The following is a 27,336-nucleotide window of genomic DNA, read 5'->3' as shown; positions in this document are numbered from 1 at the left end:
GCGCTGCCACCCAGCCCCGGACCCGCCTTGGCCGCTCTGTTCCGAATTCGGGTCAAATCCCGGGGGAAGGGGGGCAGGCGATGCGGGGCCTATGCTCGGGAACGCGCTCGCCCTGTCTCGCCGCGGGCGGCCCGCGCCGCCTGGCAGGCTCGGGCACCGCAGGGACGGACCCGCTGCCCCCCACACGGGCTAAGGCCGGCCATCCCCTCACGGCTCTCAGCCGGGCTGAGCAGCAGCTGCCCCGCAAGCAGCAGCCGGGCCAGCCCCGCTGGCGGGGCAGCCCTCGGGCTCCGTGTCCCGGCAGCGGCCGCGCCCCCGGCCGGTCAGAGCCGCTGGCACCGCCTGAGCCCCGGCGTCCTCCACAGCCCTGCCCCGCGGCTGCCTCACCCCGGCTGTGCTGCAGGTCCAAACAGGGTAGCGGAGCACGGGTTACAATTAACAGAATTAAAAATAGGCTTTGAATAAACTGAACACCCGGAGAGGCTAGAAATTTGCTGTGCAGGTGGCACGTTAGGAGCAAAGTGAGTGGTATCATTCAAACAAAGGTAATCCAAGACACCGCAGCGCGGGAGCTTCGACTACCAGTAAGGCAAGTACCTTTAATCTTGTTTGCAAACCAGCCCCGGTGCGGGCAGCGCTGGCACCGAGCAGTGCGAGCCCCAGAGCAGCTCCGCCAGCAGCGACCCCCGGCAGGGCCAGCCCGGAGCTGGGCCCTCGTATGCACCAACTCCAATGTTTGTGACATTCCAGTTTGCTTTCCAGCTGCACTTACAGGCTGAGGATTTCTCTGAAAAAGATGCTATAAAAAAAAAAAAAAGCCCATTTTATTTAAATACCAATCTGGCTTGTGTTTAAATTTCTTACAGATCTATCTTTAAGATAATAGCCATGAAACACTGGATGTGGGTTTCCTTCCTCTCAGCTGATGTTCACAAGTCGATCCTGGGAAAGGAGAGACTGTCCAGCCAGTTACACTGGAGAAAATGTGAAACAGACTATGAATAAATGCTGTGCAGTTCAAAAACAAAACCTGGGAGAAACAAAATGAAAGAGTAAGAAGTTTGGAGGGGGTGGGTGTATTTTCTTTTTTAATACTAACTCTTTATAGTTTGGGCTATTTATGGATTATTTATAACTAGGATCGAATTTTCAGACAGAAATGGGATTTTTAATATCAGCAGTCTTCCTCAGAAAATTTCTATTGAGGAAATATGCTTGTATGGCTGTGGAAGCCATTGTGATGATTGGAGTAAAAGACTACAGAAGGAGAAGACTGGGTTAAATTAATTCCTTCTAAATACCTACCAGAAGACTTGCTGTCTGTATAGGGAGCTGGAGACTGAATTGTACCAGGGTAAAAAGGATAGCATGGCTATTTATAGTGCTGCCTTCAACACCATAGGAATTCAAAGGAAAACTCCAACTCAGCACACAGTCCTCTCATCATCTTCTTCTGTCAAGGTTAAATGGGGCCTGAGATAATTTCCCCTACAAATCCTTTCTAGGAAGGATCTGTTCCTTTGTGCAACAAGGAACTACCATGGTACAAATCACTCCAGAGGCCAAGTCCTCCTCACCCAGCCAAATGTCACCACTTTCCTTTTGGCAGTCGGAGAAAGAGGAGAAAAAGACCCCTAGAAGCCTCAGCACTTAAGCAGGAAAGACCAAAACATTTTGCCTGCTGTACATCCTTTCTCCCTGTACTGCCCCCTGCCCTGCTCACACTGGGTGCTCTGGGGGACTTGCAAACAAAAGGGCAAATGTAGCTCCAGCACAATCCCAGTGCCAGGCAGCAGAGAGAGGAACAGGAACACAGTACTGGCACACAGTCATGGTCATTCCTGGTGTCACTTCAGAGGAGACCCTTACCCTGTGTGCCCCTCTTGCCTCTGCAAAACCATCCATCTCTGGGGAGGAATGGGCTCCAGTAGGTGTGTGGGGCACCTATTTATCAGTAGAAATTAGCTCTAATATTGAGAGTACAAATGAAAGCAGCTTTGGAAAGGGTATTAGCAGAAACCTGACTGCCCCTCTAAAAAAAAGATACACTCCTGGAGTTCCTTAGCTCCACTCTTCTTTTAGCGTCATGGTGCCTTAGATCTTTCCTTCTCATCTTCCACCTTCCAGTTTCTTTTTAATAAGAGCTGCTTTTTCATTCTTCACAAAGTGCTACATACTCTCAATGCTCCTCTTTTGTAATTCTGCTACCAAGCTGTCTGCTAGGTGGGGAGCAGAAGGTGCAGGACTTGGTGCTGCCTTTGAGGTACAGGTAATTATTATGTGCATCTGTTATTGTGGTTGCTGCCTCAACAGGTGGAAAACATGCTGTTCTCTGATAGATTTGCAGCACTCCATGCTCCTGCCTTGTCTTTTCTCTAAAGCCAGTCGTGTGGTGTTCCTAAAATAACAAACACAGCCTCACTGCTGCCACAAAAACCCCTGGTAAATATATTTTTATGGGAATGAAGTATTAAAGGATTTGAACACTTACTCACTGAAAGCAAAATATGAGCAGTAAGGTTGGGTAAAGATTCAAAGGCTGGTTTGCTTCCTTTCCCTGGGGCACATCAAGGCTGTACTGTTTGCACTTCAGAGATGGATAGTGGGGAATTACTTAACCTGAAATGATGGAAACAATTCAGACTATAATAATACAGCATAAGAGTTTCTCATATTACATCTATTCCCCATACTGCTGGCTATACTCTGCCTTCAGATTCACGTGCACAACTCTCATTGGAATCTGGAGGAACTGTATTTGAAGCCAAAATGTATTTCATTGTCTTTCTGAAGTCTCTCTGCAGCTTAGTGGCTAAATTCTGAGCTCAAGAGCTGGGAACAAAGCTTGTCTAAACATTTCCCAGTGTCTGTCTCTGTGAGATTCCCATCTGTTGTGTTTTATTTTGAATTTCATCTTCCTACTTTCCTAAAAACACAAAGCAGAAACACACATTTCCTGTGCCCTGGAGTGCAGGAGTCACCTAATTTCCCAGCAGGTTCTCTTAACAACATGCAGTGAATCCAAGTTTGTCTAAAAATGCTACAAGCCCTTTGTGGAGAAGAAAGGGAGGAGACCAGAAATGTGGGCCAAGTTTCTGAGTGTTGTGAAAAGCCCCTGCCCCCCAAAGGGACTCCATTTCCTGTTTCCCCTCTCCCAAAAATGTCACCTGGGCTTGGGTTTTGTTAAAAGAAATATACATTGCTCGAGTCCAGGATCTAGGTCTTTGGTTTGTGCTTCCTGCTGACACTGCAGAGACTACAAGAGCCATGAAAGCTGAGTCTGACTTTGGGGATTCACATTTGCAATAGCAGAACAAATTAAATGGAGAGCATGTTAAGTGAGTTCGGAGATTGTTGTTGACCAACAAATCTTCATTAAGTTCCCACACCAAGCTGTGCTGCACCTCTAATGAAACTGATCATTGTTTTTCCTTCTATGTTTCAACTATTTTGCCACCAGGTTTGAGAGAAATTCAGACTTGCTTGAGGTTTAATTAGAAATAAAACACAATATGAATCCATCTTGCTCCATACATGCACCCAGTTTGGAACGGTTGGTGCATCTTTCAAATAGGCCAAGTTTCATTCTGTTCCCCACCTGTACTTACTGCCTTTTTTATTTACTGCCAGTGACTCATGGAGACTTTGTTCACTGGTTTATGGTGACTTTCTGGATCACTGGTTTGCATCACCATTAGTGGTTTGCATCTCCAGATGTTTCAGCTCAGGAGTTGCCAGCATGAACCCCAAGAGTTCATATGACTTGCACCTCCCAAAAGCTAAGCCTGTGCCCAGAATAACAAGCTTTCATAGGATTACAGCAAAGTCCTGTTCTGATTATTTTTGTGACTGAAGGGAGGCTACCACAGCTGGGCCCCTGAGAGCTTTCTCTGCAGACCATTAGAGAAATCTGGCTCCATAGGTATAACTCAGATACCAAGTTACTCTGCTGTATGGCTTTAAAAACACTCTGTCCAGTTTAGGAGAGAGGTTTAAGGGAAAAATACAAAGTAAATATGAGGAAGTACTCAGCAGTACTGAGAATGACACAGCCTAAGCAGAGCAGGATCCTCTGCTCCAGATTGTTTTTGCCATGAGGGAAGAAACAATTACTGTCTCTTTTAAGTATAACATAAGAAACAAAATGTACATGCAAATATGGTATAAATGGGGAAGTTAGCCTTCAGTATTATCCTTTGACAGATACCCTTCATGGTGGCCAAACTACTTGTTGGCCATGGAGCTTGGCCATGCCCCATACCACACTGTCCTCCGAGTCAGATAACACTTAAAAAATTTAGATGGCCCTCAACCTTTTCCATACATAAAAGAACACATCAATTATTTGGATCTATGCAGTAGCACCCCAGCAAACAAACTTACGGGTTTCCAGCACTTGGGCACTGCAGCCTCCCCTTCACAAAGGTGGACACTGTTGTGTCCCAGCTTGCACTGAAGAGTGCAACCACAACAGCTGCCTTTTAGTTATTATTAGAAATTACCTGTTTGCTATGCTATGGAAGAAAATATGTTCTGTTTTTGTAGTGGGTGATCTTTGACATTTGGGGACATATTTTTAACCGCTAGTTTGTTTTAGAAAAATGGTAAGAGTCAACCTGGAGGACAAATTATCAGAAATACCTGTAATCCCAAGAGCTAACACAATTGCTGGGAAATTCTTGACCTCAAATCAGCTCTGCTACAGAATATGATGAATTTCTATTTTTTCCCCTCCACAGACTTAGTAGCAAGATTTTACAATAAGAAGAAAGCAATTTGCTTAGCTGACTTGCGATTTAATCTTCCCTTGCATCTCTTAGACTATACACACATAAGCAAGCAAGTTTCAGCTGTGTCCAGTCTCACTCTGACCTCTGTACTAACTTGATTTACTGGTTTTAGTTCTCAAATAGTGTATTATGTTATAACTCAAAGGATCTGATTAGAGCTAGCTGGTATTTTAATGATTTATGAGGGGCATCTGCGACTGCATGGGTAGCATATACATTGTGTCACTGCTGTAGGAGGAATTTGCATTGATCATACCAGCATGCTCCAAGACAAGAGCGTGTCAAATTCCTATCTGCCTGAGTTCACAAACTGCATCTGACAGGTGGCCAAGCTTGCACTGGGACTGACCATAGTTCTCATGGTGGGAATAAAACAAACCAGCTGGATTGCTTCTAGCCATTGCATTATGAGCGGATTTCCATTCCTTTCTGTTGTTCTGTCTTGCAGTGCTTAAGAAGGTGTTTATCCTTCCCAGTTTTGTAGCCAGAAACCTGGGCCACAGGAACTTGCAATCAGCTCTGTCTGTGGTTTATCCTTCTGCCAGAAGACACTGGTGTGAAATACAGGCTACTGGAACTAACCTTCCAGACCTCTCCACATCTTGCCATGGCTATCAAATTGCTAGCAAGTCTCAGATCAGAGAGGCTGGGGTGTAAGAAAGATAAAGAAACAATTAAACAGCACAGTTGCTTTAAAGCCATAATGTCCCTGCATTTAATAAGAGATTATATTATTTTTTTAAAATAACTGTAATAAATAGACTTTGCAAGCACAGTAAGAATGGTTTTATGAGCACAGCGATAAAAGAGTTTCTTATCCTTGGTTTGATTTTATGTGTTCTGAATTCTCTTTTGAGTATTGAAGTCAATATCTGCCAAAGCATTCCTAAAATTCTTGTCCCCAAGAGCATGGAAGTCCAACCTTGATGGTTACTCACCTCCTGTTGTAAGCTGCCTTTTGCTCACTTGTGGTGAGTAAAGGCTTTTGACTCACATTAAACCCAAGGGCAACCCTTCACTCAGGTCCAGCTATCGTTGCCACTCTGCCCTTCAGCTGCCTCCAGCTCAGACCTGGGGAGAGATACAGAAAAATCATCAAGCTTAACTTCACCATCTGCCCCTGTGCAGTGGGAACAGCCCTGTTCCTCACAGGATCACTGAAGGAACACGTATGAAAGGCATTCCAGTGCCCAAGAAACACCAGGGAATCTTGGCTGTCTGCCTCCTGCTGTTTCCCATCTTACTTCCTAGCAGGTTACTCAACCCTCCTGCTATGCCAGTGTAGGGGGTAAGTGTCTGCTCTCTCCTCTAAGCTGGGTAGCATAGAGCTGTCTTTGTGGTGCTGGTAGAGACCACAGGACAAGAACAAAGAGCAGTGAAACTTCTAATGCCCTCAAACAGAAGAGACACAAGAAAAAAAAAAGAAAAAGCAGCAATATATTGTTTTTAAGATAGAAGAACATACCAGAGCTAGTCACAGGGGAGAAAGGCTTTGCATTGTGCCATCCTTTCGGTTAGATCCTTGGGGCAGAAACCATTTGTAATGGGATTCTTTGAATTCTGAAGCCTGATGTTTTCAGTTCTGGGCTGGAGGACACTGCTGTATTAGTTATTGTTAACAGCAGCCTCATTCACCTTCAGATGTGGGCTGCTAAACTCTCTTGGGCCACAGGATGATGACCTAGGGGACTGCATTCCAACTGGGTTTTGTGCAAGGCACAGCACAGGAAATCCTTGGTGTTTAAACCTTGCCAAAGCAGGAAAGAAACATGACTTCAGGTCATTTAGAAGGTGACCTGGGAAAATTAGATGAGGCTAGATTAAGAGTATGCAACATGGAGTAAATCTGAGGAATGAAACCATAGCTGAGAGACTGGGAACACCACCCAAGTGACACTTTGTCCTTCTTTGAGCAAGCTGGATGCAGGACACCCAGCAACCACCTGGCTTTCTCACATTGTGTTCAGTTGGACATGTGCTGTCCAGATCAACACCCTTTACACAGCAGACTGTATACAGAACAGTGTAGGACTTGGGCTCTGTGGTAGTTGCAATTTCAGCCCCAACAGCCATGGAGATGGAGCAGAGCTTGTGCTACAGCAGGAACAGGCTCTGTCTCCCACACAGTGACAGTGTGAGGCTGAAGAGCATCACAAAGGTGAGTCTCCAGGCCACCAGGTCTGCATCAGAGAACAGATTCAGAACATTTCAGGCCATCTGTGAATAAATCCAAGCTTGTATGTCTCCCCAGGGTCATGCTGTACTAACATAATCCAGTAACGAGAGCAACACACACTCCCCGTAAGTGCAGGCAGCAAATACTGGTAAAGCATTGCTACAAGCCATGAGAAAGCAGCTAGGATTTATGTTGTTCAGGAAGGGTGAGGACTTTGGAGTAGTTGTACCAAAAAACCAGTGTCAGCCAGACAACCCAGCTGGTTCTGACTGGCAGCTCCAAGAGAAAAAGCGGCACATGTTGCTCCTTACTTAGAGCAACCTGCATCAACTTGCCAGCCTGTCTTTCAGAAATGTTTCATCCTTCAACTTTTCAGTAAGCTTCTGAGGGTGCTTTTAGGAGGAAAACCAGAGTTTACCAATTCAGAGAATACCAGTTTTCACCCCCAACACATTATTGCTGGAGGCAAGAGAGATACAGTGATGTAACAATTCTTGAGCCCGCCTTAACACAGAACAACTAAATTTTAGGTAAGCTTGTCTTCAAGTGTAAGCACAGTGATATCAAGAGTGTTTCATAGCATGTCTAAGAACTGTTTAGTGCTACAATGCTATAGATTGGGATTTCTGTTTTCTTAAGAAGTAGTGAAAAATGTCAGTATTGAATGGAGAAAGGAGTCAGAGACTGTCAGAACAGACAGTGAAGTCTGATGGCTGAAGTCCATTGCAGGAGAAGACACCAGCAAAAATATTTGAGTAGGAGAAGTAGCCTGGCTGGGAGCTATAGAGACTCTCAAATGTGGGCATGGTGCTGCAGTCATAAATAGCATGGAGATGTGGGAGATGCATTTTGGACCAGCTGCTGTCTTTGGGTCATATGAAGTGTGTCTGCTGGTCTGCCAGATCAGGTTGGGTTAACGGGGTAAGGATGCAGTTGGCAGCTGAGAGCAGAGGTACCAATGGGCTCCAGAGGGCCTGGTCTTGCAGCTGAACTGTGCTCACAGCCAAAAGTCACATCTTGGCTGGGCCTAGGGCTGGAAGGGAACCAACTTTGCTTTACTTGCTCTTGCTTGCCAATAGCCAAGTTCAGGTCCTTAGAGCTCTACAGTGCTCTTGCTCCAGCTGATGACTTCATGAACACCTAGTGCTGGGAGCAACACAACTCCCTGTACAGCCTTAAACTCTCTGTTTCCCTGAATATGCAATGACAGCATTGCCACCTGAGGGCCCAAACTCTGCTCTTGGCAGGTAAAAGCCTTTTGGGTCACCTAACATTGGGGTTCTTGCTCTCAATGCATATTTATGTAATGATTGCTGGATGGCTGTAATTAAATGACTGTAAAGCACTACCTAAAATGCACCAGTAATAAATTCTTAATAGCTGGTGCTATAACAAGCAGTTACACAAAAGAATATATCGTAACATGCAGATTGTTAACAGTGTCTGGGCCTGTTTAGTGCTCAGCTTTAAATAGTTACAATGCACACCATTAAAGAGCATGTAAAATTTGTAACTAGTAAATAAAAAGTCCAATTCAGAGACAAAATATACCCAAGCTTCAGTGGTGAAGAAGGCACAGAAGAGTTTGGGGTGGATAAACTACCTCTTACCGCTGCAATCCTTGTGGTGGTGCTACCTATCAGCCATGGTTTCTGTAAAGCATACTTCATGTACATTCCTCTGCCTGGCAGAGATTCTGTCCATGCCTCTGTCCTGACTCATAAACATGGTTAGGATCCCACTTACATTACAAATATGTGATCAGGTACAGCAACCCATGGTTTTGCATTTTCTGAGGAAAGGATGGGTCAGGGAAAATTAATTTTGCTGCTCACATTTTTCACTCCTCTTATCCACTCAAAGCTGCTGTGAGGGCAATAACTCTACAGAGTTGGTTTCCCATGGCTAAAGAATAAAATAAACATACCTTCAAGACCCAGAAGAGTTAGGAAAATCAGCAGGTGGCCAGGTTTTGCACACTTGGTACAACATTGCTGCACATCAAAGGATAGCTCAGTCTGTCTAGCCACTCTCAGGAGCTGCACACGTGGCTGGTAAATACAAATGTACTAACCAGCTGATGACAAGAGAATATTTTATACTACAGTCACAAAAAAAAAACAACTCCAAGGCCACCCTGCCTTGTGGCCTGCATGCTAATGTACATCCTGAAACAGTCAAGACTATTAAGTTTGAGAACTACAGCCTGGCCCACAGACGTGCTATGAAAAAATTAGACATTTTTGAGGCTTCTGAGGCCTGGCAATCCATAACATCAGTGGAAACAGTGGTAAATTCAACATATTTGAGAACCAGGATGGGTTGATTAAATTGTTTCTTACATTGTGCTTTGTATCAAAAATGTAGCTGCTGATTTCCCTGGATGGCACATAGAGAAAATTTTACTTTGACAGTGGGGAAGCATCAAAATTCCTCTAAAGTTAGGACAGAAAATGTTCACTAATGCAGTACTGAGAGGAAAAAAAGTCAAATGTTTTTGCCTTCTGCTGCCCAAATCTGTCCAGACTAAATTTCTTTCTGTAAAGAAAAATTTAGTCCGCTCCTTAGCAGAGGCCTTGTGTGAGCTATGGAGAGCAAGTCCACCTAAAGGATTTTGCCTCATCCCACCAAGTGGGTGCATTGCCCTAAATGCATAGCTGGGTTACACTTATGGGTCTGGAAACCTCCACTAAATTTGGAAGTGCTGTTCAGATTACATCCTCCAGCTGCTGAAGAGATTTTTTTACAAACAGTTGGCTACTCAAATACCTTCTGCCTCCCTAGACACTGCCTCTGTCTCAGCTTTCAAGTCCAGCCAGCCCTATCTCAGTCATTGCAGTTTGATTCATACCATCTATATCTCGTAGTGCTCCTAGCAATTGATAAATTATGACTCCAGTGAGACTATTGGGTTAAATGCTAAGGAAGAAAGAATGATGACAGTAATACTTGTCATTTGTGTGGCCATGTAGCAACACAAAACCTCTCTCAAACATAGGGTAGCTTGGAGGAGCCTTTCCAGGGGATAGGCTTTCTGAGAAATGTTTATGGCTTTTGAATACATGATAGACATGAACTTGACATGACCTACTTGGCCAAGCCCTGAGCTTCAGCCTGGTCTTTTACCACCACAAATCAGTGTATTCGAAGTATAGCCAGACTCATATCTTCACTGGGATGGCAAGGTTATAGCACATAGCTGCTTGAGAAAAGACAGGATGGAGGCTGCTTTGTTCTCAGGATTTAAAGACTTGCAAATATTTTTACTAATGTTATAAGAAAATGGCTATGTTCTACCCATACAAAAAAGCCAACATAGGCCCTGGGATGAATAAAATATTTGACACTTGACTGAAATGAGTACATTAACATTTTTCTAGTATACACAGATCCCTCCTTTATCTTGGCATTGGAAAATGCAAGTTAAAGCAGAGGTTGTAAAGGCTTTCTACTAAATATCCTAGACACGAGAGTTGCTTTTTCCTCCTGACTTACCACAGCATCATGCTGCAGGATTTTCTGCTGCTTCATCTCAGCCTTCATACCATCCTCTCAATTTGATCTTGTATCAAGGTAATGTTAAATTGTCAAATTACGCTGACTTTTCATTTTGTGGTTTAATTAAATATCGTGGAATTGGAGAAATTGGATAAAAGGTGGCATATGTTTCCAAGGACTGAGACACCTGTAAAGGAACCTGAAGTCTCTAAAGGCCCTCTCCCCAGCATGGCACTGAATAGCACCAATTCTGTTACAGATAAAGCTGCAGTCAGTGAATTAACTGAAACCCAACCAAAGGTGTATGCAGTCCATAGGGGCATTCCCTACTGGGCAGATGGGAATCCTAGTCAGGAAGGAGATGTTATCTGGGACCTCTCACAGGGCCACTTTCCTTTCTTCCTGGGATAGTTGATATATAAGGAACCATTGACCTGGTTGCTCTCATCACCCAACTGCAGCAAAGCCACTAACACATCTCAGTCCAGGAAGGTGGCTACAGGGGCAGGCAGGGATGGTGGCACAAACAGCCTGTGTCACACTCTGGGTCACTCTGCATCATCAGAGTGACCTGCTTGCAATAGGCCTCTGGTTGCAATCCCCCTGCTAGTTGTAATTAAGGAATTCTATTGCATAGTACAGATACAATTACAGTTGCAGTACCTGCTAATTCAAAATTAATATAAACATAATGGCAAAATTTCTCCTATGTAATTGAATAATTACCATAATACAACTCCAGTAGAGGAAAGATCAGGAATGTCTCATGTCATCATCATCCAGAAACCAGCATTTTAAAACTGTATTGCCTGTTCTTACAACACACATCTTAGAAACAGATCCACTACAAAAAGTCAGTATAGAAGAAGTGAGCTGAGAATCATTAAAAACATATTTTTTAAATTAACAGCCATCACATTATTACAAATAACCTTTTTCCTTTCACACTAATTTTTTTAAATCTATCCATGTTCATTATAAAGCATTAAACATTATATAGCATTGTTTTCTTTAAACATGTCATTTTAGTAATGACACTTGCATGCATAAATTTAGTGAGTTAAGATGATAGACTGATGCCAGAACTGAATACTCACTTATTCAGAAAAAAAAATGTTTTTCTGTCTGTAAATTTTCTATGTAAAGCCATTCTTTTTTCAGTGAATTCAATATTCACCATATTAGTTGAATAGTCCTACTGAGGCCTCTCTGATTTTGAATAATTCACAGCCTGTTAGTTACAGTCATTTCACATTTGAAATGTGAACTCTAGTCCTTCCTTTTTATTGGATGTAGACTTTACACAAAATGATGCTATTCTCCAGTTAAAAAAATGTGACCAGAATGAAAATGAAATAAGTTATAAGTTATGAAATAAGTTATGCTCCCTTTTAGAAACAAAACAAAACAGTCTTTGAAGGAGCCCTTTTCCTTAGGTGCACTATATGACACAGTTATCTGCCCAGCTCCTGTGAGGCTTAGGAAAGCAAGGCTGACAGCAGCCTTCAGTCCTCTGAGGTAATAGGAAAATCAAAGTATTTATACAGTGGAGAGGGCAAGGGAGAAGGATAACAGGCAGTACTGAATAAGAAAAAACCAAAACAGTTTAAAGCAACTTTACAGGGAGTGAGAAGTGGCCTGGAGTGGCCATTAGACACACTGCAAGGAATTAAATTAGGTACATCAAAAAGGGGGAACATTTGCTGCAGATACTATGAGTTGAGAAGGATTGGAGAAAGTTGTTATTCTTGAAAATACTTAATGAACTGGCACATGGCCCTGTGATCAGGGCACAGGAAATCCAAGCCCCATTTCTGCTGCAGATCTCCTGTGTGGGATCAGAGAGGTGTCCAAGATCACCAGCAGGAGCCAGGCAGGGCTGGCACAGGGGACACTGGGGCGGCCAGTGTCAATGCAGCAATCAAAATCAATGGCAAATGCCTGTTCCAGTAGGGAATTCCTCCATGCCCCCTCGTGCATAAAGCCATCCAAAATGGACAAGAACATCTGCTTTTGTTTTCCCAGTAAAAGCTGACACTGGAGGAGATATGCGCATTTTGGAGGGGAGCACATTCCACAGTGGAGCTCTTTGTAATGCTCTTGTAACAATGCAAGACCATTCTGGGAACATCACTTGGTGAAAGCTTACTGTACCCAAGAGGCCAGAGCTGCCATGGAGGTGGCAGGAGAAGGTGTACTGAAATGACAGAGGGCTCCTCTTGGCAACTGGGTGGCAAGGCAGATCATCTCATGCATGGCAGAAGGGTGACTTGTAGGGACCGTTCTGTGGCCTGACACTTCCCTCCTTCTTTTCTCTGGATATTTCAGGGAATTAGTTACTTCATTTGCCCTTCAGCAAGGCGCATATTAATATGAAGGGGCAATGAGATCCTACAGCAGAGTAGTCTTCAGAACCTCTTGCTTGGTCTTTGTGCTTGCAAAATAAAATTACACCAAAATGTGAACTTAGGGCTAGAGAAAATATCTGGATGGAAAACTAGGAGAACATTTCACCACAGTTGGTGTATGAAAAGAAATGGTCAATGAAGGTGCTTGAACTTAAATACAACCTATTTGTTAACAATAGATATGTTCAGCAGAAAGATGCAAGATTTCAGGTTTGCTGTCCTGGACTGTTTTACCCCAAACCACCCCTCAAATCATTTATGTACAAGACATACTTCAGGCAGTGCCAGAGCAAGGCTTTGACTCACTTACTACAACTTCACCCATGTCCTAGACAGGTGCTTCTGTTCTAAGGCTCATGAGTTGACAGACTTCCTACTATCTCTGTAATACAGATATTTGGGTCATTTTTAGCGCCTGCAAGAAAAGAATAATATTTTCTTAGAACAGAACCCTGGGAAAAATGTAATTTTTATTACCCTCTTAAAAAATCCTCCCAACAGCTCAAATCTACAGCTGTAGAGGAACCACTATTTCAAAAGAAATGTATCATATGGAAACAAAGTAATTCCAAAGATAAAGTGATGCCTAAAAGAAGTGTTTCTCCTTGTAACTGAAGTACTTGCTTCAAGATTAGAAATGGGATAGCTCTTGGAGGGAGCAGAGAGGAAAGGAATGCAAATTAAAACAACTTACTAAAAAAAATTAGTCAATGCTCATATAAATGCTCAGCTGGAATCACTGTAACTCATCTACATTTTTCTAACATGAGCATTTCTCATGAGGACAACCAGTATGGCCAGTAAATACCATTGGAAAGAACTAAACTACTTGTTACACAGTTTTCCCCATTGAAGTTGACAATTAATAGCTAACCAGTGAATAAGATTTTGCATGACCAATTCTATTCAGTCCAGATCAGTTTGTTGAGCAAATCAGAAGACAAATCAGATTAAGTATATATAAGAAAGCCCTAGTTACCTGGTTAAAGGAAAATCTCAGTATACCAGGTTAATTCTTTGTTTCTACACCCTTTGAGTAGATATATTTAAACAAGACATTTTCCATAGCATTACCTCTTTCCATGTGAAAGCAGAAGCCTTGTGCTGGCACATCAAGGGCTGGGCTTTTTCTCTGTGCTAATAATAGCATTTAGAATTCCAGACAGTAGTAGGAACTTCCCCGTTTCCTATGAAGAAAATAATCTTTAAAAATATAATGAAGTTTTAATCAACTTTTTGTCAAGGTAGGAGGAAGAAAGGAACCTGTCAGAAATATCTCTGGCTGGTGATGAATATGTTCTCTCACCTTTCAGGATGGCCTGGGACTCCTTGTGCAGCCAGGACTTACGGCGGCCTAGGATAAGAAGTGCCTCAAGCGGGATGCCCGACAGTGGGAGCAGCACTGGGACACCGTCCCTGGAGGAGCTGCGGCGCCTGCTCTGCACACGCACACACCCCACAGGGCACGTGGATGAAGTCTGGCCAAACCTTTATGTGGGAGACCTGTAAGAGACAGGAAGGGCTGAAGGTTATTGCAACTCTTCCCCCAAATCTTCCACTCTTTATTTAAAAACAGAGAGCTAGGCAGTAATCTGGGACCTCTCACAACAGATCTAAGTGTTGAACAAGATTGAACTATGCATAGGATGCTGTAGCATAGAGAAAATGCATCCCAGCTGACTAAATATCTCCTGCCTCCTGGTTTCTCCTCCTGCATTAGTGCAGGAGTGACACACTGCAGCAGCCCACTGGAGCTGTGGCATTGCTACTTCAGGCAGTCATGCCAAATCTGGGTGAAACAGGATCGAGCTCATTTTTCTCCTCCTCACTTTGCCAGATGGCATCAGTCCTCTGAACTGATGAATACTCAGCAGAGGTGACTTGGTGAGAAAGTCTTTGAAATCAGAAAACCCTTAGCTTGTGCAGAAATATCTCCACCACCACCTTTCATCAGCTGAGAACCATCTAAACATACGTTTGGGAAAAAACTGAGGGAAATCTAAGAGTTAGTTTCTTAACAAGTCATTTCTGTCTTAAAGCATTCTGATGAACACTTTGAACCTGATCAACCTGTCAATAAAATAGCCATTACCACTTCCTGCAGTTGTAACAAACTCCCCATCAGCAGCATGTTCTTCCCTGCTTTGCAATGCAGCAGGCAAATCTAATTCCCCATCTTTCCACCAGGTACGTCGCTCGCGACAAGGCGCAGCTGAGCCGCCTGGGCATCTCCCACGTGGTGAACGCCGCTGCCGGGAGGTTCCGCATCAACACCGGGCCCAAGTTCTACAGCGACCTGCCTGTGCATTACTACGGAGTAGAAGCAGAGGACAACCCCAACTTTGATCTTAGCATTCACTTCTATCCAGTTGCTCACTACATCAGAGAAGCACTGAATTCCCCAAGAGGTAACTAGACCATCTGTGCATGTTGCATATTTTCTGCATAGTAGATAAGCAGGGAAAGGTATTAAATATTATTTAACATAGACCAACTCACCTGCATGTGGGTAAGAATGGAGCCATCCAAACAAAGTAGCATCCTACCTGCCTCCTCAACTCCTACTGGTAGTTCTGTTTCACTGAAACAGGGAAGGATGCACTAAACAGGCCTTTAAAGGGGTTTTCCCTATGCCTAGTGTTATTCATCAGCAAAAGACAAAACAGCAAGTGTCCTTCATTACCTACAGTGACACACTGCCCTGGGAAGAAGCACATTATTTGATATTTTCAAATTAGTGATGGGATTTAAAAAAAGACAAGGGCAAGTGTAATATTTGAGTATGAAGATTCAACTACAATGCTACAATCTGTGCAAGTCCTACAAACAATAGGGAAGAACTTACAAGAAAGCAATTCTATAGAAGGGAGCAAGCAACAGCACCAGCCTAGAATAATGTCATGCTGTTGCTAGAAAATAGGAAGACAACCCACTAAATCCTTAGATTCACTAAATACGTGCCAGGTGCAACACCAGAGGTTTGGGGCCAATGGGAGATCATTATTATTAAGGGCAAGCCTTCACAAAAGCAAGTCATCGCTGTGCCATAAAACTGTACAGATACTACTCAAAAGTAAGTGATTTAATAACAGTTGCACACTCAGTAAAACTGTTTGCTTGCATCATGGTGAGCTTTAATTGCAATCGGGTTCCTAAAGTACTAACTACCCAGCTTAATTGTATGCATTGGTAGATCTGATCCACACCCTACTAGCCACGAAGGGGAGGCACAGTAACTGCAAACAGTGTACCTTCATGCTAGGTACCTGTGCATTTCCTGCTCTTTGGAGGGCTTGTTCTGTTCTGTTAGAAAATATTTGCCCTTGTGCAACTTAGGGCTGCATTTGGGGAATTTGGATTTTCACCCATTTTTATTACATCATACGCTATTTGCAATTGAAGTCATTATTGGCAGTGCTCCAGAGAAAGGTAAGATCCAAAATCTATTCATGTGTGTAAAAGCAAAGTTCCAAGTCAGTTGACTAAAGACAGAAAACAGCAGATGAATTGTAGAAGCCACAATAGCAAACAAAACTAGTGCTTTGCAAAATGCATGCCGAAATACTAAGTTATGAATGCAGAACAAGTTACAGCTCAAGGCATATTTATCCCTGCTCCCATGCTTTTAGTATTGCTTTACTGAACTCCATATGGAAGTAGAGTTCTGGGAATGGAGACAAGGTGAAATTTAATCATACACTGTCCAGCTGTTGCTGACATTCATCATTTTGAGGAAAGAGCAACAGTTTAGAAAATATATAAACAAGATGTTCTGGAAGCATAATTTTCTGAGGTACAGAAATTTAGCAGCTAAATACCCATGACCTGTGCAGGGATGAGACAGGGAGGGGATTGTTATTCACATCATTTAGAAGAAGAAAAAAAGTGGTGTTTATTATAAACAGTGAAATTGAGCAACAAAACAAAATATACCAGGTGACAAGAGGCCTGTCCATATTAAATACAGGATGTAACAAGGTACTACTGCTTGGTTGCTGCTTAACTGTTACAAGCAAATTCAACATCAATTTTTTTCTTTAACATAAATATATTATCCTTTTTACCTAAGAGGAAGTCAAAGTTAAGACTGTATGAGGCACAAATATATTTAAACCTAAGAATCAAGTACTCATTAGAATTAGATAAGAACTGTTATTTCCATCATGTTTGAAAAAGAAATCTGATGCTTTACACCACAAGTCCAGAAAACAGCATAGACAGATTTATTCCAGATTTCTACCTTAGCTGGGCAGAATATTATCTTTGATGATGTTAGGAGTTCATTTTTAAGGCAGTTTCTTAAAACGGAGGTGTCAGAGCGTGAGCAAAAGAGACTCAAAAGAGACTTGCTCCTACTTGGGAGCTGTTCCTGTCATAGTGGTCAGTGGCTGCATTGCACCCTGACTTCCTTCAGAGTCTTTGTTGCAGAAATTAGACAACATGTGCACTACTATTGCAGCCATGCCACATCAGCATTATTTTATGATCCCTACTTCCTTGACTGCCTTTCCTTCAGCACAGCCTGGCAGTTTCTTTGCCATGTAACAGAGCTGTTTGGGAAGGCTCAGACGAGAGCGAACAGATGCACAATCTGTCCCCTTTCCTACAAGGAAAAACATGGAGTTGGGAAAGTACTAGCCTTCTCCCTCGTGGTCAACCTCAAAGGACAACACCTTGAATATCAATCTTGACCCTTTGAATGGCCACCTGTGCAATTTGCATTTCTCTAGAATGCAGCTAAACCTGAAGTAAATCAGCAGGGCTTTGTGAAGTCTAACAGAAGAAGGAGGGAAAGAGAACTTGATGAAAGCATGTCATGAAAACTATTAAACTAAGACTGTGCTGAGAGGAAGATTCCCAAGTAGAGAGCTTTGCCTTTTATTGACCTCTGAACATGTTTAAAACAATCAGATTAAAACCACCCATCAAAATCTTGAAATGGCAGACTCTCAAAGTCATTTCCCTTACTCCACTTCAGTAGAGCAAACGAAAATCTAGGCTCCCTCTCCTGTCACCTTCTCGTTGTGGGAGTTACGAAAGCTGCTTAACTTTGGAGAAAAGGGTCTTCTTGCTTGCCTCCACTCTAGGTGCATTACATACAGCAGTCTGACCTCCCACTCTGCAGCAGATGACAGCTCTTACCTGCTCTGACTTGCCACTATTTAAAGCTCTCCGTAGGCTTCTTGCTATTTTCAGCTGTGACAAAACAGATACTGGATTAATCAGGAAATAGGCAGTGGATTCTGCACCTGGCTAAAACCTAACAGGAGATGAGAAAATAGTAGAACAAGCCTCTAGGGCCCATTAGCCAGCTGAGCTCTCCTGCTGAGCAGAATACTTCAGCTGGATCCAATGAAGTGAAGGCAGCTGGGACATTGACTATGGGTGACAGATCTGGAGCCTCATCTTAAGCCAAATTGAATCCATCCTGCAAGAAAGCAAGGGCTAGTTTAGGACATTTAGCTCACTTAATGATGATTAGCAAAAGGACAATAAGTTATTATGTGTTTTAATGACTGATCTTGTTCAACAACATTGAATTTCCTAACTTGAATTTGGCCAACAAAGTTGAATGTGCAAACTTTATCCCTAGTACAAACCCTTTGATGTTAGTAGAGTTACAGCAGGCATGAGCTGGATAGAATATCCATAATCCGCTGTTAAAAAGCAAGTATTATTGTTCTGCACAAATCCCAGACAGATGACAGTTATTGTCTGCCTCTGCAAAAAGTAGCTTGAGATGTGTGGTGCAAAATTTCAAATAAGGATTGCAAGATTTAATAATGCCAGAAGCTAAGCGCCCCTACTTCTCCTCAGTTAATCCCATTATTCCTAAGGGATCCTGTTTCATGCTCCGAGAGGAGGTTGCAACATGGTCCCCTAATGTGGGACCAGTCCAGCTTCTTTTTGCACTGTATGTTAAATCAGATGGGGGTGGGGAAGACAGAGTTGGAAGCTGACAGCTCATGGTAGGGATTCTGTGGTGTGGGAGATGTGGTTATAACCTCCTTGCCTACAACACGGCAAGGGAGCTCTGTGAGCGCTGCTCCCCGTGGCTGTGCTCCAGCAGCCACCCAGCAATCCCAGCCTGAGTGCTGGGACCTCTCAGCTGCCTCCTGCGTGGGGCCAATGGAACGGCTGGAATCACCCACCACAGCCAGCCCACCACAGCCAGCCCACGAGGGAGCAGCTGGAATCACCCACCACAGCCAGCCCACGATGGAACGGCTGGAATCACCACTGCAGCCAGCCCAAGATGGAACAGCTGGAATCGCCCACCACAGCCAGCCCACGATGGAACGGCTGGAATCACCCACCACAGCCAGCCCACGATGGAACGGCTGGAATCACCCACTGCAGCCAGCCCAAGATGGAACAGCTGGAATCGCCCACCACAGCCAGCCCACGATGGAACGGCTGGAATCACCCACCACAGCCAGCCCACGATGGAACGGCTGGAATCACCACTGCAGCCAGCCCACGATGGAACGGCTGGAATCGCCCACCACAGCCAGCCCACGATGGAACGGCTGGAATCACCACTGCAGCCAGCCCAAGATGGAAGGGCTGGAATCGCCCACCACAGCCAGCCCACGATGGAACGGCTGGAATTGCCCACTGCAGCCAGCCCAAGATGGAACAGCTGGAATCGCCCACCACAGCCAGCCCACGAGGGAACGGCTGGAATCACCCACTGCAGCCAGCCCAAGATGGAAGGGCTGGAATCACCCATCACAGCCAGCCCACGAGGGAATGGCTGGAATCACCACTGCAGCCAGCCCACTATGGAACAGCTGGAATCGCCCACCACAGCCAGCCCACGATGGAACGGCTGGAATCACCACTGCAGCCAGCCCAAGATGGAACAGCTGGAATCGCCCACCACAGCCAGCCCACGATGGAACGGCTGGAATCACCACTGCAGCCAGCCCAAGATGGAACGGCTGGAATCGCCCACCACAGCCAGCCCACGATGGAACGGCTGGAATCACCACTGCAGCCAGCCCAAGATGGAAGGGCTGGAATCGCCCACCACAGCCAGCCCACGATGGAACGGCTGGAATCACCACTGCAGCCAGCCCAAGATGGAACGGCTGGAATCGCCCACCACAGCCAGCCCAAGATGGAACGGCTGGAATCGCCCACCACAGCCAGCCCACGATGGAACGGCTGGAATCACCACTGCAGCCAGCCCACTATGGAACAGCTGGAATCGCCCACCACAGCCAGCCCACGATGGAACGGCTGGAATCACCACTGCAGCCAGCCCAAGATGGAACAGCTGGAATCGCCCACCACAGCCAGCCCACGATGGAACGGCTGGAATCACCCACCACAGCCAGCCCACGATGGAACGGCTGGAATCACCACTGCAGCCAGCCCACGATGGAACGGCTGGAATCGCCCACTGCAGCCAGCCCAAGATGGAAGGGCTGGAATCACCCATCACAGCCAGCCCACGATGGAACGGCTGGAATCACCCACCACAGCCAGCCCACTATGGAACAGCTGGAATCGCCCACCACAGCCAGCCCACGATGGAACGGCTGGAATCGCCCACTGCAGCCAGCCCAAGATGGAAGGGCTGGAATCACCCATCACAGCCAGCCCACGAGGGAATGGCTGGAATCACCCACTGCAGACAGCCCACGAGGGAACAGCTGGAATCACCCACTGCAGACAGCCCATGAGGGAACGGCAGGAATCACCCACTGCAGCCAGCCCATGAGGGAACAGCTGGAATCCCCCACCACAGCCAGCTCATGAGGGAACAGCTGGAATCACCCACTGCAGATAGCCCACGATCCAACGGCTGGAATCACCAATGCAGCCAGCCCATGAGGGAACAGCTGGAATCACCCACCACAGCCAGCCCACGATGGAACGGCTGGAATCACCACTACAGCCAGCCCACAATGGAATGGGTGGAATCACCCACTGCAGCCAGCCCACGAGGGAACAGCTGGAATCACCACTGCAGCCAGCCCACTATGGAATGGCTGGAATCACCCACCACAGCCAGCCCACGGAGCAGACTGCCTCAGGCGCTGGTCACATGCAGGATGCCACCAGGGGTTCAGAGTGTCACTTCACCCGTTTGCAGCCACTGCTAAGAGACGAGGGTCTGACCCTGTAAACAGAACCAAATAGCAACACAGCTTTTGTTTCCTTACTCAAGTTTAACATTCAATTTGTTTGCTAAAAATAATCAGACAGTAAATTCAAATCTGCTTTCATTAGAGCAATTTTACATTAATTAAATCATTTCACATGACTGATTTATCTGCAACAAACAAGTCATTTTATTGTCAGTGTACGAGCATTTATCATAGCCCTTGTTTCACTATGCACAGAGGTTAACAACGTTGGAATACATATTGCACTTGTAAAAGAGATAATATACCTAATCCTCATGGGAACAGGTGATTAGAGAACCATGCAGACTAGGACCAAGGTCAGTACTTGGGGCTTGTCCAGGTTTTTGCTGAGACACCTTCTAAAGCACTTTGCTGATAGAAGAGAACTCTTCTGAAGTGCAGATAAGCCAGAGAAACAGGGAAGAAAATTCAGTGCATTCTTTTTGGACACAGTCTTCTCTTAGACACAGACACAAAACAATAGAGAGCCAGCCTGTACAAGCAGGAGTCTGGCATTTGTTCTGCTTTCTGTGCCTCCAACAAAAACACAACAGGCAATATTTAACAGCAGCATTTATACCTGTGCTCAGTTTGGTCTTCAGTTCAAGACTGCTAGTGGGGCAGAACATTTTCAAAGGCAGAAGCCTTCATACAGGTGAGGGGGGAAGGACTCAAACAATTTTACAAAAACTAGATTCAGAACATCAAGTCTCCCATCCCCCATCCAGTTTATGCACAAATTTAGATTTAATTTCAAAATATATAGTGATGCAAAATCAAATCTAACATCAAGGCCAGTTCTTTCTGGTATTTTTTTCTCTTTTTTTGCCTTATAATGCAGTTCAAGCCATAAATTCTTTTTCTTTTAGTTTGAGAGTGCTGGTAGCTTAGAAGTTTTCAGACGAAGACAAAAAAACCCCCAAACAAACCAAAACACCCAACCAAATGAAAAAGAGTGGTTCTGATTCCAAGAAAAAAAATCCAGAACATTTTGTTTCTTGGCTTCTGTTATTTGGGGTGCACATTTTGGGTGAATGTCTGGATTTCCCATTCCTGCCAACACACTACATTTAGGCCTCCTGCAAACTACTGAGGTAAAGATTTTTCAAAAATTTTGTGGCCTAGCCCTTTTTGCAGTATTCTTCAAAGTGAAATTGTGCTCCTGATTCCTTTATGATCCTCTGAAAATCTCAGGCCAGGGTTATTTGGATCCCAAGTGCCTCCTCTGGGGAAGATAATGCAGCATACATACCCTACACGGCTGGTGGAAAGGCTAATAGAAGTGCAGCACATTGAATAAGAAGTCTGATGGAAATTCAAACCAGCATTATCTTTTAGCAGGGGTACAAAACATTTCTCCATATGCCCATAAAAAGCAGGACTTTACTTCCAAGAATTTACATGAAGTTAATGGAATTGACAGATATATGCAATTTAACTTGAATAAGGGCATCAATAGCTCAGTAAATTCTATGAAACTGCATCTGGATGAGAAAACAGAACTAGAAATTCTGCAAAGTGGCCTTACATTGGAAAACCTCTTCCTTCCCCCAAAGGTTTTGGTGCCTGGTCCAAGTCTGCTGTCACCAGAGCTGTTTTTGCCACTTCCTTGGAGACTATATTTGTCCCTTTATTTCTACTGAAGACATGTCTATCTTTAGAGCTGTGCTCGGATTTCTCATGCCAGGATAATGAGAGGTGGCTGTGTCACATACATTGTGGAATTCAACACTTCTCTCAACCTGCTGGCCAGAGCAGCTTTTCACAACACATGCTCACCCTCTCTGAGCATGTGGCTGTGCCATCATCATTAGTCAGAACTAGAATGGTTGCTAAATACATACTGTGTCATAAACAAAATGGGATTTAAGATTAAAAGCTGTGCACAAAGTACCCAGAATTAACACCCAGGGCGATGGGGGCAATCAGTCTGAGGGTTTTGTCTGGATCTAGGCTCATCATCCAACAAGGATATTTTTGTCTTGCTCCCTGGTAATAGAGAAATTAAGATGCTGTAAGCACAAACAAAACAAGGAACTCGCCATGAAAAGCTGTCTGTTCTTTCTACCTCTCCTTACATTTTGCAGAGAAGCAGCATCTGAGATAATCTATTCCATGTCCAGAGGAAAAAAGTAACATGGGATTGTCATTGCTGATTTTTCATCTTTTCTGGATATAAACTGTAGAGCCACTAAATTGCATTTTGTACAGCTATACAATGAATCAACAAGAGACCACATATGTGACAGTCTAAAAAAAAAAAAACTTAAGTAGAAAATACCTTATTTCAAACTTGTGAAGAATTCCAGTGAAGAAATGTTCAGAAGTTTCCATGCTAAAAAGACATTTTCTTCAGCTGCTTTAATGGGAGGTTGTCCATTTGGTAGTCAGAAGTTAATATCTGCTTCTAATCACTTGTTACTCTACTAATGCTGAGTTGCTGGGTCACAGTCTCTGTGAGAAAAATAGACCTGATTGCAGCAAAGGACAAGAGAACTTGAAAATGTTCAGGCATAGTTATAATTGAGTAGAACAGTTATACAGCAATTGAGTTTCACTCTCAATTAAAAATTTCTCATTTATCTTACCATGTTTGTGAAAGTTGAAGCATTTTACAATATTTACAGGATGCAAATTTTCAGGTTTTGGAATGAGGTCTTTGTTTATATCTAGAGGGAAACGACCACAAACCTGAATTCTTCCATCTGAGGGCAAAATTTTCCTTTAATTAAAAAACTTTCCTTAATTTCAAATAAGACCATTTTAAAAATATTCATCTCCTTTCATGGATCAAAGTCACACATTAGAAACCTAGGAGGCAGTTGCAATACAGAATTGAGCTTCTTAGGTTGCTTCCATTCATGGCAGGAAAACCAAAAGCAGAGCAGGGGGAAGGAGGGAGTTACCCTGCTGGATCTCTGGAAGGTGTTCCCTGAGGCTCACTTATAGCAACAGAGGAAGGACTCATCATGTTACTCTTAATGAACTCCTAATGAAGATGCACACCTTGTACTGAAATCTCTGGAAAACTAAAAACATTTCATAAACTGTCTTCCTATGGTCACTCAATAAACAGGGGGAAATAGAGGCATTAGGGAAGGACAGTGATTAGTATGGGGTAGGCTATAGAAATAAAAATGCATAAATGAGCTGGTGCAAATGCCATATACAAACAGCTGTTCTTAATGATAATGCCTATTTTCTTCACACGCTTGCAAAAAAGCCTGAGCAGCAGTCAGCACCCTCAGAAAGCATTTCTGCCCTAAGCAAGAGGAAAGAAGAATTAGTGGAAAACCAGGAGTGTTGCTGTAACAGCACTGAGCAATCCTGAGCATTGCACTTCTGAAATCCCAAGTTTCCAGGCCATCTAGTAGTAAGTAACCTGCCAAGGCTGCTTCCCACAGCACGGCCATCAAGCGTGAACTCATGAAACTTTGCCAGCAAGTACATCACTCCCAAAACCACACATGAGCAAGCAGGGACACAACGGATGGCAGGCTGGGCAGGAGGGATAAGGGTGTGCTGTCAGGCTGACAGCTAAGCTCAAACAAGCAACCATGGATCCTGGAACACAATTAGGAATTTTCTGTCCCCAGCCAGTAAAACCCCAATGTTCCCCTACCAGGGGAACTGTGCCAGGGCTGCCCTATAGGCCTGTACACACCTGCTTGCCCATCTCTAATACCAGCTTCCATCGCTGCTCCAGCACAATAACCCCCACCATGAGGCCTGCTGGCATAATTGCAACTCTCTCTCCTTTTCCTAGGCAAAGTTCTGGTTCACTGTGCAATGGGAATCAGTCGGTCTGCAACTCTGGTCCTGGCTTTCCTAATGATCTGTGAAGGTCTGTCCCTCACCGCCGCCATTCAGACTGTGCGCTCCCACAGAGGCATCTGCCCCAACTCCGGCTTCCTCCAGCAGCTTCGGGACTTGGACCTCCGGTTAGGGAAGGGCTCAGGCAGAGGAGCAGAGGCCTGCTAGTGCCAAGAAGCAGCTTTGTCTCCTGGCACCAGCCCAAGAGATGCTGCCCTCTCTGAAGAGTGCAAGGATGCTGTCAGGACTGCTCTGTAGTTGCATGGAGAAACTCTGGGGAAAGGTCGAGCATGAGCAAACTCTTAGGAACTGTCAGGCATATATTTTTTGCATAAGCACACTAATTGGAAAGCAAATGGAATAAAGAAAGATTCAAGCTGGCAGTTTTGCTCACCTGGGCCTGTTTATTTAACTACCTGTTGGGCAGGGCACAGGGAGCAGCTCAGTTTTCATATAGAATTAAAAGTCAGCACAGTCGACTTGAAAAAATACTTCTTACTTGCTTATAATTGCATTTATTTGGCAAGAGGGAAAATGACTAAACTAGTAAAATAAAAGGAAAGCATAAGGCTTTTAAGCAAATCTTTAACATTTCACATCCAGCTGGCTTAGGGTGAGACTGCAGGTTTTGCAAGCTGACATGGTCCTTTGGTCTGACGTGGTGACACTAGTCAGGATCCAATTCAGACCATGGGCTCCCTCTGCTACAAAACACAGAGGCTTTTGCTGGACCTTCACAAGTCCTTTTTGCTTCAAATCTGTGGCAAATACTCAGAACTTAGGGACCATGAAGTCCTCAGGAGCCAGCTCGAGCTCTGAAGCAGACACTGCACCCTGGGGCCCAGCTGTCGACAGCCTCTCTGCTGGTCAGAGAGGGGAAGGTGTCCCCTTGCATGCATGGAGCAAGGAGCACGCCCAGGGCACACTGCCCACCGGCACACTGCAGGGCAGCACAGTGCCAGACAAATATCCTCCTCTGAGCTTGCAACCCGACACTTGAAATCACATTCCCCAGATTTCCCTGTTTTAATGGAAAGTCAGAATCTAGTGTCGTCATGTCAGAGCAAAAATGAGCAATGCCTCTAACAAATCCAAAGCAGCAGCTCTGCATTTCAATTACTCTTTTACGCCCAATTGGCCACATTTAATCTTGTGAAGAACTCGAAGCAGATATTTGCTTCAGTGCAATTACAGCCACATACAGAACATTGGCAAATGCAAACAATATAGAATTTCCACTTGACGGCAGATTAATTTGGTGTGATGTTTTCCCTCGAGAAGTCTTAAAGGCTCTCAGTTCTGAAAGTACCCTGCAGTTTGTATTTATAGCACCATGGATGTTGAACAGAAAGAGGGAAGCATATACTACTTCTGAACTGAAGTTTCTTTTACCTCCATACATTAAAAATATTAACTGAGCATAGCACACCTTCACTGCATTTCTCATAATGCAATATGGAAACATGATTTCCCTGCAGAGTCTATAGAGGAATTCAGGTAGTATTTCCACTTTCATAAACATATTAAGCAAAGCATAGCAATGCTACAGACTAATTTCCTCTCAGGGAACAAAGGCACAGGTCTTCCCTCCAGAAAGGGTCCCATCCTTTGAGACTGGAGTAAGCAGTCAGAAGCAAGGTCATAGCTAATGATGGAAAAAATCAGGTTATAGTTTTCACAGGCCGCTTATTGCCTGCCACAGCAAGGAGATTAGATTTCAGTACACATGGTGACTGAACCGCTCTTGGGTCTCTTCCACCTTGGTCTGTCTGGGGATTCTTTTTTATTGCAGACCATGCTGAAGCTGTTTTCTGAGTGGTGCTTTCAGTTGCCTTACTAACCACTCCCTTCAAGCCTCTGTAACTCGACCCATGCCAATCCCTATATTAAAGCACACGGGGTGTATGCAACACAACAGTCCAAAATCTCCATGCATTGAGCCCATCAGGACAGGTCATAATTTCCAGTGCATTGCGCATCTGGAAACATATGTGGCTGCAGGGCAGAACTTAAATGAACAACTTGTGAGATTGACTGAGCCTAAAGTTACCCCAGATGAGGCCTGCTGGCCATTGCATGCCTATTTTAGCCAGCCAGGGCAGGCCATAGATTTCCCTGCCACCCATGACTTGCAGCTGGGATCAGTACATCTGTCTGGAGCTACAGTGTGCCAGGTAAGCTAGGGCTCTGGCAGAGCAGGGCTTCTGGCTCTTGTCACCATTACAGGTGTGCAGTAGAAGCTTCCTCTTCAACATGGGGACAAACCCAACCAAACAATAAAAACAAGAGGACCAAAAAACTCAAGACCAAAGAGAATAATCCAATCCCAGGACAAAAAATTCTTTTCTAGATGTGCCTGAGCTATTCTGAGTGCTTTGCATAGCTGTGAAGTATAGACAGTGAGAGGCAGGTCCCCCATCTCCTTCCAGGTTCTCCACCCTTCAGGAGACAATGTTCCTGAGCCCACCATTAGCTCCCTCTCTGTGAGGGTGGCAGCACCATGGAGTGGCCTA

At 44.5% G+C, this 27,336-nt stretch overlaps 1 protein-coding gene across 1 annotated transcript; it reads left to right on the top strand.

The window, feature by feature from the left end:
* Positions 1–14,186: 14,186 nt before the first annotated feature.
* Positions 14,187–24,991, top strand: LOC128937449 (dual specificity protein phosphatase 13-like). The gene is made up of 3 exons (XM_054277168.1): positions 14,187–14,377; positions 15,060–15,280; positions 24,777–24,991. The coding sequence occupies exons 1-3, from the start codon at positions 14,187–14,189 to the stop codon at positions 24,989–24,991; spliced, it is 627 nt and encodes a 208-aa protein (XP_054133143.1).
* Positions 24,992–27,336: the final 2,345 nt, after the last annotated feature.

This window comes from Melozone crissalis, unplaced genomic scaffold, assembly GCF_028551555.1.
Source record: "Melozone crissalis strain CALT ecotype California unplaced genomic scaffold, PUWL_Pcris_2 ptg000019l_1, whole genome shotgun sequence".
In the NCBI taxonomy this organism is placed as follows: Eukaryota; Metazoa; Chordata; class Aves; order Passeriformes; family Passerellidae; genus Melozone; species Melozone crissalis.
The sequence above is the reverse complement of the archived record's forward strand: the minus strand, read 5'-3'. Positions and strand labels throughout refer to the sequence as shown.

Excerpts from the sequence above, each read along its gene's own strand:
- LOC128937449 (XM_054277168.1), top strand. The coding sequence starts at position 14,187 with ATGGCCTGGGACTCCTTGTGCAGCCAGGACTTACGGCGGCCTAGGATA. Across the intron at positions 14,378-15,059 it reads AACCTTTATGTGGGAGACCT|GTACGTCGCTCGCGACAAGG; the intron begins GTAAGAGACAGG and ends TCTTTCCACCAG. Across the intron at positions 15,281-24,776 it reads AGCACTGAATTCCCCAAGAG|GCAAAGTTCTGGTTCACTGT; the intron begins GTAACTAGACCA and ends TCCTTTTCCTAG.